The sequence below is a fragment of the Nannospalax galili genome, unplaced genomic scaffold (genome assembly GCF_000622305.1).
Source record: "Nannospalax galili isolate Female #2095 unplaced genomic scaffold, S.galili_v1.0 scaffold281, whole genome shotgun sequence".
Taxonomy (NCBI): domain Eukaryota; kingdom Metazoa; phylum Chordata; class Mammalia; order Rodentia; family Spalacidae; genus Nannospalax; species Nannospalax galili.
Genome location: NW_008349068.1, coordinates 500,271 through 514,790, shown reverse-complemented (window position 1 = coordinate 514,790; position 14,520 = coordinate 500,271). Strand labels below are relative to the sequence as shown.

General features: G+C 37.5%; 1 protein-coding gene across 10 annotated transcripts in view; it reads right to left on the bottom strand.

Annotated features, from left to right (window-relative positions):
• The window catches only part of Abi2 (abl interactor 2), a 142,622-nt gene that overhangs the window by 27,552 nt on the left and 100,550 nt on the right, over positions 1-14,520 (bottom strand). For 6 of the 10 annotated variants that reach the window (XM_008846165.3, XM_017801376.2, XM_008846160.3 and 3 more), the window contains 2 exons: positions 10,730-10,888; positions 2,810-2,896 (listed from right to left, as the gene is read on the bottom strand). In XM_008846165.3, coding sequence (XP_008844387.1) covers positions 2,810-2,896; positions 10,730-10,888 — 246 coding nt within the window. The remainder of the gene's footprint in view (positions 1-2,809; positions 2,897-10,729; positions 10,889-14,520) is intronic. The other 4 variants (XM_008846168.3, XM_008846163.3, XM_008846164.3 and 1 more) reach the window with 1 other exon arrangement.

The window sequence follows — 14,520 nt, the reverse complement described above, 5'->3', positions numbered from 1 at the left end:
AGAGGCCATTACATAAAGCTGTGAAAGCTAAATCGGGTATGGAGACCCCAAGATGTTGGAGATGCCAGAGCCATGAAACATATCCAAGAAGAGTCATATAGAAATGTATGTTGCAGGCAGCAAAGCTGGATGTCTGAGCCATTGGAAGTTAAGTCTCAGATATCAGACATGGAGTTACAGGATTTGGTGTATGCCCTGCTGGCTTCCAGTCTTTCCTTTGTCCAGTACTTGTTCACTATGTCCCCATTCCTCCCTTTTACAATGGTAATACGTATTCTGTGCCACTGTAGGTTAGAAGTATGTAATTTGCCTTTTGATTTTGCAGGGGGTTACAATTAAGAGAGTGCCTTCAGTCTCAGAAGAGACTTTCGACTTCTGAATAGTGTTGAGACTGTTAAAAATGGGGACTTTTGAAGATGGACTAAATGCATTTTGCATTATGATATGGTCATGGGCCTTTGAGGGTTCAGGGAGTAGAATGTGGTGATTTGAATGAGAATGCCCTCAATAGGCTCAAAGAATTTGAATACCTGGCCCCAGTTGGCAATGCTATTTGTGAAGGTTTAGGGGGTGAGGCCTTGCTGGAGGAAGCATGTTACTAGAGGCAAGCTATGAGAGTTCATAACCCTACCCCATTTCCAGTTTCAGTCTCCTGGAATGTGCCTGCTTGAAGATGTGAGTGCTCAGCTATGCTGCTCTGGTAGCCTCCTGCCATGCCTCCCCAACTGTGATGTACTCATCCCTCTGGAACCATTAAGCCAAATAACTCTTCTGTCTATTAGTAGCCTTGGTCATAGTATTTTATCATAGCAACAGAAAAGTAACTAATACAGGTGCCCTCTGGTAGGCAAAAGCACCTAAGATACTCAACCCCTCAGGCAGTAAAACTGCTTTACAACTAGTTAAAATAAAATGCTTTTTTTTTTTTTTTTAAAGGGCAGGAGATGTTGAAAGGGACATTTAGTTTGCTACAGAGCACACAAAAAAAGTCTAAAATGCCTGTTATTGTTCAGACACTTTTCTAAGCGCCAGGGATACAGCTAGCAAACAAAGCAACAAAGTCCCTGCTCTCAGAAAGCTTACATTCTACTACTGAATGCCCATTTCTGAAGAATCCTAAGCAGCAGACTAAATAATATTTCTATCCCATGAGTGGCACCATCCTTTGTATAAAATGTGCACAAAAAGGTACTGTGGTCTTAGAATATTAAATCTTAATATACAATTGATGTTTGAATAACACATGGATTAAGCACCCACAAATACACAGGAGTCAAAAATCCTTATAACTTCTGATTCTCCAAAAATATAACTATTGATAGCCTGTTGGTGACAGGAGGCCTTACTAGTGTTGTACATAGTCAATTACATATTTTAGTACATGCATTACATATTACATTTAAAAACCATGAGAGATCAATCATTCCCTCCACCCACCAACCCAGGTAATAGGGATTAAACCCAGTGCCTTGTACATGTTTGGCAACTGCTCTACGACTAATCTATATCTCCACCTCTAGAAGAACATTTTGTATCATAACAGACAATTTATTGGGAAATGCCTTGCTCATATTGTGAGGATTAGCCTAATACTATGTTTTAAGCAGATACTTGTAACATTTCAGCTCACAATAGCAACTGGAAAAGGTTATAAAGTTTTACAATAGCAGAGTAATATTAAAGTCTAAGTTAATCAGTTATGATTTAACTAATATTTCATCTTTATATTTGTTTACATTTCTCTCAATTGCACACTGGGTGACAGATGACCTATGAATGTTTTTATTCCCAAGTTTGATAAAATTTTAACTTTTATAATAGATTTATAGATATTTTATGATAGTAAAAGACTAAGCAAGCTATTTTATGCATTCATGACACATATTTCTACAACAGCGGCAAAATCCACAAGTAAGGACACCCAAGCACTATGAACCTACATTATTCAAAGGTCAACTATAATTCTCCTAGTTCAGATTTCACGCCCATCAGGCAACTTTATGACTGTGATGTGATCCCTTATTCACCTATCACAGAGACTGTGCTGACTTGTTTCTATGATGGCCCACTCATCACTGAATATTGATACAGACAACCTGATTTATAAATGTAAGTCTCCTGAGCTTCTTAACGTTCCCCCAGAAGACCACTATACCAATAAAATTAATCATATGATTAGTTACATGATTCTACATGATTCAACATCAGACCATAAATCAAAGAAAACTCATTGCCAACCTATGCCACCTTTTGAGAGAGACAAACTGGAGACTTGGTTTTCTGTGCCCCATTATGGCATGGACCTTTTTACATTTAGAATGGATGAGAGGGATATACACAGGTGACAGAAAACTAGGCTACCACTTTGTCTCAGCATATCAGAAAAAAAAAAAAAGAAACAGATATATACGGCAATTAGAGTTATCACCTCATACAATTGTTTTCTTTTCTTATATGTATTTATTTTATATTTATTGGTCTTACTTTTACAGCTACACTGTCATGGTGGTGGTAATGGTGGTGGCAGTTGTTGTTTTAGTTATAGTCTTGGAGATCAAAGCCAGGGTTTTGAGCAAGCTAAGCATGTGCTCTACCACTGAGCTATAACTTCCAGAAACTGTAATACTTAAAGTTATTTGAAAGCAGAGAATTTTACCTTAATTATTTTATCCTGACCACTAGCCATTTATATATAGACTTATTCAGGTTATCTGAATACTAATGAATGAATGACCATTCAGTCAATCATATATAAATGACACTGTATGCCTATAATCTGATCTACAGCATAAAGAAGACATAAACTTACTATTTTCTTGGACTCTGGCCACAAATCCCATTAAAGGTAACTGAGGCGTTACCTGTAGGATGGAGGGAGGAGGAGGAGCAAGAGATACTGCAAAAACAAAAAAGGTGTGGAGGATAAGGGGTAAGGGTGAGTTATATTAAAAGGGCAATACAACAAAACATAGAAAGGAGGAAAACCACTATTCACAAGCATATATCTACCTTAAGGATTCCCCTTTGAAGGATAATTTTAAGACAAAATAATACACTAGAGAGTTTTAGTAAGTTTTTGAAAATTACAGAGGAAGCATTTATCACAAACAGTTCTACTCTAACATATAATGGAAACTGATTCTTTTCATATATATATTACAAATGTCTTCCCTAAGAATTTCTATAGATTAACATGAATAATCTGTTTTCTCATTTTTAGCTTGAAGGTCACAAATTTAAATGTTTGTCAGTACAGGAGAAAAAAAGTTACATCCCAAATTTAGACTTTTTATTACTTCAATAATGGGCATTAATAGGTTCTTCATTTAATTAAACAAATATGAACTGATTCATTACTAAGAGATGAGGACTCTGCTAAAATACCAGCTATCAATCCTTTCATTGAGAGTCAGTGCTGTTATTACAATTTTCATAATCCCAATGCATTGGTATATTTCTTTCCCGAGCCTACAGAGAAGTGCTGGCCTTATTCAAATTCCAATGTTCTTCTCAAGGTACTTTCCCTTCTATCTCAAATACATGACACCACATTTAGGACTACGGTAAGCCTTCAACAAATATTTAACCTGTATGAATGAATAAATAAGGCAGATATATCCAAATAATCTGGTAAGATTAACTCTACAGTTATAGTTGCTGTCAGAAAGGGTAATCCTTAACAGAATCCCTTTATTTACTCTAAATTACAAATGAGACTAGAAAAGATTCAAGTATCTCTTCCCTCAAAGAGATTACAAGAAAATAGTCATCTTAGTACAACAATATTTGTATAATTTCCCTGAAGACGGTGCTGGTCACAGTGAGTAAAGCTACATAGAACAGATCTCTGAACAAGTCCCTGAAGAAAAGGAATTTGTTAGGCAGATGAGTTCAGACAAGCTGAAGGACCAAGTTAGGACACAGGTTAGGAGGCATAAAAACAGCAAGAGCAGAGTTCATGAGACATGAAATGTTGCCTCTATATGGCTAGCATAAGATATGCTAAAAAGTAGAAATCACAGAAGAGTGAGCAGGTAGATTTGAAACATGGAAGGATGTATGTGAGGTACTTAGCACAAAGAGACTGACTTTTTAAGTCTCCTGGCCTCAAATCCTTGATCTGCCATTTCCTGTGTTTGGACAACATGTCAATTAACTTCTTTGAACAATCCATAAATGTGGTATGAAAAACAGATAATGAGACCTATTTCACATAATAATCACAAAGACTAAAATATAAAAAAAAAATTTAAGGCCCAATCCAAGGCATGGGCACACAATAAATCAAGGCAGTTTCAAGAAACAGAAAGATGTTAGTAAGTAACAATTTAACTAGTATTTAAAGGGCAGACAAAGGCAAAGATGACTCATGGACTTTTAGCAAACTTCACGACTAAATGTAAAGATGGTACTAATTGCATTAAACTTGGTGGGTAAGGCCTAGAAAGGCACAGGTGGTCAGGTGAACACACAAGTCAGAGAAAGAATGACATAGTAAATGGAAAACAGGAAGGCACCTAGAAAATATGAGTGGAATATATTTTTTTGAAAAACATCAAGTTATAGAGGCTGGAGAGATGGCTCAGTGGTTAAGAGCACTGGTTGTTCTTGCAGAAGACCCGGGTTCGAATCCCAGCACCCACGTGGCAGTTAACAACTGTCCATAACTCCAGTCCCAGGGGATCCAACAGCCTCTTCTGACTTCCGTGGGCACTGCACGGCACGGGTGTACTTACCTACATGCAGGCAATACACGCATACATATAAAATAAAAATAAATAAATTTTTTTTTAATCTAGTTATAAAGCCAATAGCTATCAGTAGCGTGGTGATGGTTGTTGGTACACAGACATGGGAGAACATACAAAATGCAGAGCATGTTAAACAGAGAACAGATGAAGATAGACCAGCATAAACTCAGAAATTGGGTCCTTTCTTTAAAAGATAACTTTAGCCAAGGGCTGGAGAGATGGCTCAGTGGTTAAGAGTACTGGCTGCTCCTACAGAGGACTCCAGTCTCCTGTAACTCCAGTTCCGGGGATCTGATGCCATCTTCTGGCCTCTGCAGTCGTTGCATGACATGTACACTTACACGCATACAAGCAAAACACTCATACACATAAAATAAAAATAAATAAATCCAAAAACATTTTAAGATAACTTTGTTGTGTTTTCCCTTGAAATCACACTTCTTGGCAATGAGTCCTTCGTTTGTGTGTCAGACTCAAGACTGGACTAGTTGCTGAAACATTCACAGTACCATTTCTAATACATGAAGTCAGAAGACAATGAACAGAGATGGCAGCAGAAACAAAGTAGATAAAGCCAAGGACCAGCAACAGCAGACAGCATTAGAAAAGTAGAGCTCGGACATCGATTTACATCAAATGAGATGAAACAATTCCCTTTTGTCAGCACACATTAAACCTCTTTGTAAATGAAAACAGGAAATTTCTCTCTTCAGCCATTGGGTAATGTTTGGCAATTTTGGCAAAAGAGAAAAAAATTACATGCATAATTTACAAATCTTTTGTGGTTAAGTTGAATTTACTGATTTTTTTTAACAATGAATAAGCATTCTTTTCTATGTATGAGACCATCAGGTTTTTAACAAGTTCACCAGAAGCAGCCATACAAAAAGCAATCTCAGATCTACCTTAAAAAGAATTACTTTGAAAAAGAACTTGGATTTTTTGCCTAAGCTACTCAATGACTTTTCAAAATTTCATCTGACCAGAACTGAATTCTAGTCCTATGCATCTTTGTAAACAAAACAGTAGGGGTTAAGGGGTGCCGCTCAGTGGTAGTAGAATGTGTGCTTAGTATGACAAAGGCCTTGGGTTCCATCCTTGGAAAGAAGAACAAATAAAGAATGGGAAGTAACTTTGTGAACTTTTTTTATTCCCATTACTTAGCCAAGATGATTCTTCGTATGACAAGACCTTTAACCTATAACCACCAAAAGGTCTGCAAATTTAATTCAGTTATATTGCTTTTATTACAACACAAGAGTGAGGTCAATTAGAAAGGACAGACTCACCAGGTGACTGAGGTTTTAGAGCAAAACTGAATAGCAGTGAAAACCACAACTGTGTACACAGAGTGACATTTAGATAACAGCACTGAAAGGCTTTTTCAGCAACCAAGTCAGTATGCACATGCTGATGAATAAACAGACCTTCCAAGTACATTTCCTGCTTATTTATTAAGTCTTCTGACGCATCTTTGAGAGTTGGTATTTCTAGTCTAATATCCAATTCAAAAGAGTTTTTAAAAAACTAAAGTTAGGCTTTTACATCTGATTTTTATACCTTTATAAATACTCTAAAAACAGACAAATTAAGCATAATTAATATTACTTCTAAAATAGTTAAGGAGCATTACCTTTAGAGGCTATATATTAAATTCAGTTGCCTATATTTTACATTCCAGGGAAGGAAATAATTTATGCAATTCATTTTAAAAGTAAAGTATTTTCTAAAGATGAATAGCAACCTAGAACAAAGGAGATTTAAAAGAGAATGTAATCAGCAAGAAGAGGCTTTCTGATGATACAGCTGTGGTTACCAACTGTCACACTTGTAGTCTCGAAATTTTTAAAGAATTAATTTTTTGTTACTTTTTCAAATTCAAAAAAGAATCACCATATGCTGCTATGCCAAGAAAAATTAGCAGATTAAGGCATACGGTTTTAAAATGTCATTTAATAGTCAGTATTAAGGGTCTATTTGTTTTGCTTGGTCAGCTGAGACTATACTCCCACTTTTTAGTTGTGTTTGGGGTTTTGGGCTCCCTGAAGTAAACAACCCCTAACAAACCCTGAGGAAGGACTGCCGAAACCTGGGTTCAAAGACAACTTCTGCTGCTGCTCCTTACTTCTGCTTTGCTAAAGCCACAGCACACCTCTGGTCTCCTGGAGATTATGGTAATGCAATAGCTAACTTCATTATTTATTTTAGAGAATATGGTGTAATTATCACTTATCACTGTTTCCTTTCATATTCCAGAGAGGAAAATAATTTAAGCAGTTAATTTTGATATTATGAAGCATCTGTTTTAAGAAACATTAATATAAGACTGGCTAATTGCTACAAAAAGTTTCATACGTGAAGGCCATATATATGACTTATGCATTATTAAACTACTTTTATTATGTATATATTCAAAAATACATACATGTTGATACTTATGCGTTTGTTACCACCAAGGTGCTTCATATTCAAGACTTAACATGTCATTATCCGTATATATTTCTGTAACTCTCTTCATTGTTGGCAAGATAAATTTGAAAAATCAATTTCTTTGACTGATTATATTAAAAAACAATGAGAACCAAACAGGTTTCAATCATGCCCTGTCAAAGTGTCCCTTCTAATACCTTGTTTCTGAAATACTCTCATTAGAAGAATACAATTACTATCTTCTTGGACTTGGCACTATCATTCCATATTTGAATTCCTATGTTTATCAAACTCAAGCCAAACTGCACATTAGCAGCAATGCTGCCAGATCTCTACCTCACAGAACTCCACTGCCTTGTTACTTAATTCTTTAGAAGCAGAAATCCATGGCAAGGCTGTAAGGGAAAAACTAGGGGCTCATAAAACACACACCTGGCATCATTTTGTCCACAAAATGGCTCACAAAGCATTAAGTAAATATCACAAGAGCTACACTTGCCCAGCATGCTCAAGAATCTGGGGTCAAACATGAGCAACCTCTTCCACCCAAAGAATATGATTTAATTTTTATTAACTAGTTTTACAAAGCACTCTGATTAGTCAAGCTATAATTATCTTGTTTGAAGTTACCTAATTCCAAAAAAAAGGGGCAGAACTTACTAGAATATGGGAAATAGTAAATGACAACTAAATTGCCTCACATAGTCTCAACAATCCCAATTCACCTTATTTGCTGGAGCATATAAAACAGTTTGATTAAAATCACTCCCTAACAATTTAGCTCAGCTTTCAAATATATATTAATATGATTTATAAAGAAAGAATTATTGAAATAGTTTTAATGAATTAAATAGGGATGGAGATAGAAATCAAGGATAGCACACTTGCTTAGTCTAGCACTTGCAAAGCCCTAGTACTGCAAAAAGTAAAATGTATGAGATGTATTTAAACAGCCTTCAAATAAATTTGCATTTACGGGTTCTCATGGATTGTTTGGGTGAGCACACACACACAGCATGAAATATCCTTCACATTCTTACTATGTGCTCTGTACAGCTGGTATCAAGCTGTAACAGTAAAGGATCTCTCAGCTTCATTATGGATCTAACCCATTTTGGACTAACACCATTGTTTCAAAACTGCATATAATGTAAGGAAGATAGAGAAGGGCCATAAGCAGTAATTTCCAGATACCCAAGAGAGCCAGCCTATTTTCAACAGAACTATGAAGTAGGCTGTATCTAATAAACTAAAATTTAGGATAAAAATTGCATTTAAGAGCCAGCCAAGAAATCATACACTACTCAGGAAGCTGAGGCAAGAGTAATATGTGAAACCACAAATTCAAGACCAGTGTGAACATGATACTATTTTAAGGGGGGGTGGGGGGGATACTTAAGGACAAAAGACACTTAAAGAAATGCAAATCTGCAGCACGTGGGAGGCAGAGGCAAGCAGATCTCTATGAGATTGAGGCCAGCCTGGTCTACATAGTGAGTTCCAGGCCAGCTGGGGCTATAGGGAGACCCTGTCTCAAAAAGGCGGGGCGGGGGGGACAGCTATAAGCAGAGTATGACACATTTTGGCAAAATTTAAGATGAAAATGAGTTTTAGGTAATGGCACAGCCTAAAACACTAATCTTAACAAGAGAAGTGTATCTCAGTTAAGGCAGTTAGTACTTATACTGCAGTTGGCACTGGTTAAACTACAAATACAGCATTTAATTTATGAGAGTCCAGAGCAGTGAAGAAATTTGAATACAAGGGATCCACCTCCTATTCCACAACAGTTTCTGAGCAATATTCTCAGGACTGGAGTACATGAAAGACTGACAAGACTTCAGTTACTTATGTAGTTTTGTATTACAATGGAGGCACCGTTTCCTCCTCCCCCTAGCCTGGACCTTACTTAACACCTGCAGGGTAAGACCAAAACAATTTTTTTTTTTTTAATTTGAAGGGAAATAGAATAGAACAATAGAAAGAAAATGAAACACAAACTCAAAAGCATTAAATTAAAACCTATCTTGACTATTCACGCCTTGGCCTTGGTTTCATATACAAAAATATGTAAAACTTATCACTCTTATTTTATACATGACTATATGAATCAAATGAGATCATAGAGCATTCTTTAAATGATGGGGTTTTTGTAAAAGGGGGATTCATTTTTTTTTTCTTTTGCAAGATTCTAAAGGATATAATTAAGGTTTCAGAGTAGGCAGCAGGCACAGAAGACAAATTTCAGCTCCATAAAAGCCAAAGCTTTTGAGAAATGGTATGAATTATAATCCCTGAAATCAGAAGTGCTCACACAGGCTTAATGACCTCTTAGCAAACATTCAAAAGAGCAGTAAGCTAACATAATACACCTATAGAGTCAAAAAGTCTAAAATTTCTCTTGCATTCTCTGGGGAATGAGCAAAATTATGAATAAATATAGCATCAAATACGTCCCGGGATCAGTTTTTTTGTACAGATAGTTAATTCTATAACTGTTATACTTTCATCAATTTCTCCAAGTCCTACTGTTCTAATTGGAGAGTTGGTATGCAAATTGAATTAAAGAGAATACAACTGCCTAATGCAAAGCAGTTTCGTGTATACCCAACTTCATTTGTACCTCAGAGAGCAATGCCTCTTCCATATACACCGCCTGAGACAGGATTTCACTATGCAGCCAAGGCTTGCTATCCTCCTTCCTCTCCCTCAGGGGTGCTGAGATTACAAGTACACATCTTCATATGTAGCTCAACATTACTTTTTAAAAGCAAATGATCATAATGCACTGAAAAGGGCTCTATTCAGAAAAGTTCAGCTCTACAAGCTTTATACATTTATCATATATTGACTTTTTTTTAAAAAGTAGAAAATGCAGTATTATTGAAAACCTAATATTCCATTCATTCTTCCACTCATCCAACAAATGGTCTTAACATCTATTATGCATGTGCTAACTATCTGTAACTAAAAGAGCTATATATTGATTTATAGAAGGATCTCACTATGTAGCCCTAGCTGGTCTGGAACTTGCTATGTAGTCCAGGCTAGCCTCAAACTCACCCACCTCTGCCTCCTGAATGCTGGGATTAAAAGGCAGAAGCTGCCGGGCCTGGTGGCGCACACCTTTAATCCCAGCACTCCGGAGGCAGAAGCAGGCAGATCTCTGTGAGTTCAAGGCCAGCCTGGTCTATATAGTGAGTTCCAGGACAGCTGGGGCTACAAGGAGACCCTGTCTCAAAAAAAAAAAAAATGGCAGAAGCCATCACAGCCAAAGGCTTTTTGTTTGGTTTAGGTTTTTGTTGTTGTTAGGCGTTTGTTTGTTTGTTTGTTTGTTTGTTTGTTTTTGAAAGAAGGTCTCCCTTTAGCCATAGCTGGTCTAGAACTCACTATGCATATAGACCAGACTGGCTTCAATCTCACAGAGATCCATCTGTCTATGCCTCCCAAGTGCTGGGATTAAAGTCATGCACCACCATACCTGGTTTGATCGGAGGTTTTTAATTAGGTACAATGTAAAAGGAATACAAAAAAAAAAAAAATCTAACCTGGATTCTGGCTATAAAAAGGTCCTCCATTCATCTGATTCTGAAGGCTTGTTTGTGAAGTTATGGAAGGAGGGCGTCTATAGGGCAATGAGCCCCCTATTGTTGGGGGTGTATGGCGAGAAGCAGGCCTATTCATGCTGTAGAACTGAACAGGATGACCTGGAAAGGGGACAGAACATAAATGCATCATTAAAAGAAACATATCATTAAAAAAAATTATCTCAGATAATGAAGTACTTTATGTATATTATCCACCTCCTAATAAGATTACTAAAAACAACAGTGTTTAGCCAATCTAATTACAATCTGCAAAACAATGTAACAAGATGACAAGATGACAGCTGTTAGTCTGCTGATAGTCTATCAAAGCATAAAAGTAGGAAAGTAAGTGAAAATATTAAGCTTGGAAAAGCTACATCTGAAATGAATACTAATTAACATTATGACTTCATTATTTATTTGACTGTGTTTAAAAAGCACCACAATTATGGCTCCTGGAATAGTCTGAATGTATTTCCCGAAGCTAAATCTCCACTGCATTAATGCTTAGAGGTAACAACAGTAAAATGTGATTGGGTCATGAGGGCTCTGCTCTCAATGATGAATAATGCCATTACCACAAGAGTCAGTTAATTATTATGGGAATGTGTTAGTTATCAGGGGAATAAGTTCCTAACAAAAGGATGAGTTCTGTCCCCTTTCCTTTCTCTTTTTCTATCCTATGCATACACTCTCTCAACAGGTAAGGCCCCTTGATATTGGATGTTCTGCCTCCAGAACTATAAGCCAAACAGATTGCTACTGTTTATAAATTATCTAGTCTGTAGTGTTCTGCTATATAGCAGCATAAAACAGACTAAATTCCCTCCCTCCAGGAAAACCAGCCACTAAACACTGGTCACTAAACTCAGCCACTAAACTCAACAAAGTAGTAATATTTTAGGAAAGCAAAAGAAAAAAAAATGCTTGACAAAAGCCTTATTCCAAAACAATAAATGATGATGAAAATATTGTCATCATTTAAGCAAATAAAATTGATTAAACAAAAATATTTCGGCAAAATATTTGATGAGTTAATTCCAAGTCAAGCCTATCTTCACCCAATCAAAAATGCTCATCTTTCCAAAGTCAGACTATGCCTTAAAATTAACTGACAGAAATCTACATCTGTCAAAAAAAAAACCTAAAATACAAAAAATAGGTCAAAATTCGTAACATGGCCCCAGAAACTTGCCCGAATTTATTACGAATTTCAACATTTCTTAAGAAGCACTAAGACCAACTGGAAACATTTGTTTCCAATCCATTCAGTTTCCTAACACAATCCAATTCCTATATGTTACCCTGTCTTTACCCTCCTGTAAGGGAGCAGTAGAGCACCCATGAAAGAACACTCTAGCAGGCAACAGGCAAGGAGGGAGGAGGGGGAAAAGGTGACAGATAGCAGAAGGAGGAAATGAGGGAAGGAGGAGAAAGAAGACAGAAAGAGCAAGAAAGGAGGGAAAAGGAGGGGAGAAGTGAGAAAATACTTGACACTTTTCACCATCATTATAAAATGGTTTTACATAACTAAAATTACACACCAGAAGCAAGCCCCATAAATTTATAAAACTTGGATGCATATAGAATCGTATAAAAACATAGTTTCCAAAATTTACCAGACTATTTAATCATATATATTAAAACATACAACTCAATTCTGTTGTACAGAACCTTGAGGATTCAAGCTTACACATAATCCACTGTAAATTGGCAAATGTCAGTAACCATGATAAAAAGACAAAGATGCAAACTATTACTTTAAAAAGACATTTAATCATTTGAAACATCAGATACAAATCTGTCATTGCCATTTTTACTGTGTTTGTAACAAATTAATACAATCCTAGGATCTTTAAAAAAATCAGATTAATTAGCTGGGCATGGTGGCACACGCCTTTAATCCCAGCACTCAGGAGACAGAGGCAGGCGGATCTCTGTGGGTTCGAGGCCAGCCTGGTCTGCAGAGTGAGTTCCAGGCAGCTACAGGGAGATCCTGTCTCAAAAAGACCAAAAAGAAGAAAAAAAAAAATCAGATAATTAACACCATTGTGAATTTTATAAAGTTCAGTCTAAAATCTCGTATGTTAAGTTTGCAATAAAATTCCAAGACTCTACATAAAAAGACATTATTTATACAAACTAAAGCTAGACATGTTAGCGCAGGGGTGGGGGACATGAAAAGTGGGTCAGTCCTAACAGCCATTAGAGAAATTTAAATCAAAGCCACATGAAAAACCACTCAAGTTGGGGTTGGAAGCAATGGCTAAGCAGCTATGAGTGCTTAGTGCTCTTGTAAAGCACCTTGGTTCAGTTCTCAGCACCCATATATGGCTCACATCTGACTATAACTCTAGTTCCAGAGGAGCTGATGCCCTCTCCTGGGCTCCTGGGTGCCACAGGCTCCTGCATGTATGTGGTGTACATATACTTACACAGGCTCACATACATATACATAAATTTAAAATCTTAAAATAAAACATTTAAGTTAAAAAACAAAATTTTACAACTACTTGGGAAACAATTTGACAGTTTAAGTTAAACATTTCTGCTATCTCCTACCTGCAGACCTCTATCCCGGGTAAGTCCATTGAACCCTCTGCCTTGACTCCCCCAGCCTCATTCACCCTCCCATCTCCGCCATTCTCTCCTCTGAGTTTGGACTCTGCCCCATTCCTTGTCTTGGGGTCCCAGACACCCGGGGATCCAATACTGCTCCCTGATCCTTTTCATCCAGACCAACTGAGTGCCTTCTCTGGGCCCCAGGAGCTCTTCTTCTGGGCCTGGCCACACCATCACCTCTCTCAGCTTCCCTGGGCCTTCAGGACCCACCACGGGCCTCTCTCCTACCCACAGGCCTCTCTCCAGGGTAAGACCATTGGCACCCTCCAAGCCTTAACTCCCCCAGCATCATACACCCTGCCCTCAACTCCCTCTGCTTCCCTGGGCCTACACCACCCTCTCGACTCTTTCTGAGATACTGGGGCTGACCTTTCCTCTTCCTGATCCTTTGCATCCAAACCAATCCAGCTCCTCAGTGCAGTCCCAGGAGGCCTTAGGGCCTCTTCCCGCCCCATCTGCCTTTGCATCTCTCGGTGGCATGGCCACCAGCTACCCTAGACCAGCATCTTTCCTGGGCTAGGCTCCCCAGGCCAGTCCAAACCCCAAATTCCTGAGGCCAAAATCATTCCCAGAGGGATCCAGACCTTAGAAGAAAGCCTGAAAACATCTGACCTTCATCTAAATTGGGCCTCTGTGGGAACTCCTGAAGACAAAAGCAATCTGGCCACTCCAATACAAAATCAGAAGAGAGAACCGGAAGCTTAGACGAACCATCTTTTCATGCCCAAAAAGTAAACCACAAAGACACATAAAGTTCACAAAAAGAAGCAGAACTAAACTTGAAGGCCCAAGTATCACACAAAATTCAGAAACTCCAAAAGAAAATCACATATCAAAATTACAGAGAAAAAATAATAACATGAAAAAACAAAATAACATATCCCCACCAAATACCAAGAGTCCTCTAGAGGAGTACAAAGAGAACCCCCTAGAGATAATGCAGGACATGGAACTCAAAAGAACAATTAAAAACACGAAAAAAAAAATTCAGTGAATTCAAAGAATACACAAACACACACACACAAAAAAAAAGAAATCAAAGAACTGAAGGGAGACAGGGATAAACTTCTGAATGAATTCAGAAAAGAGCTAGAAATATTGAAGACTACTCAGACGGAAATGAAGAAGGA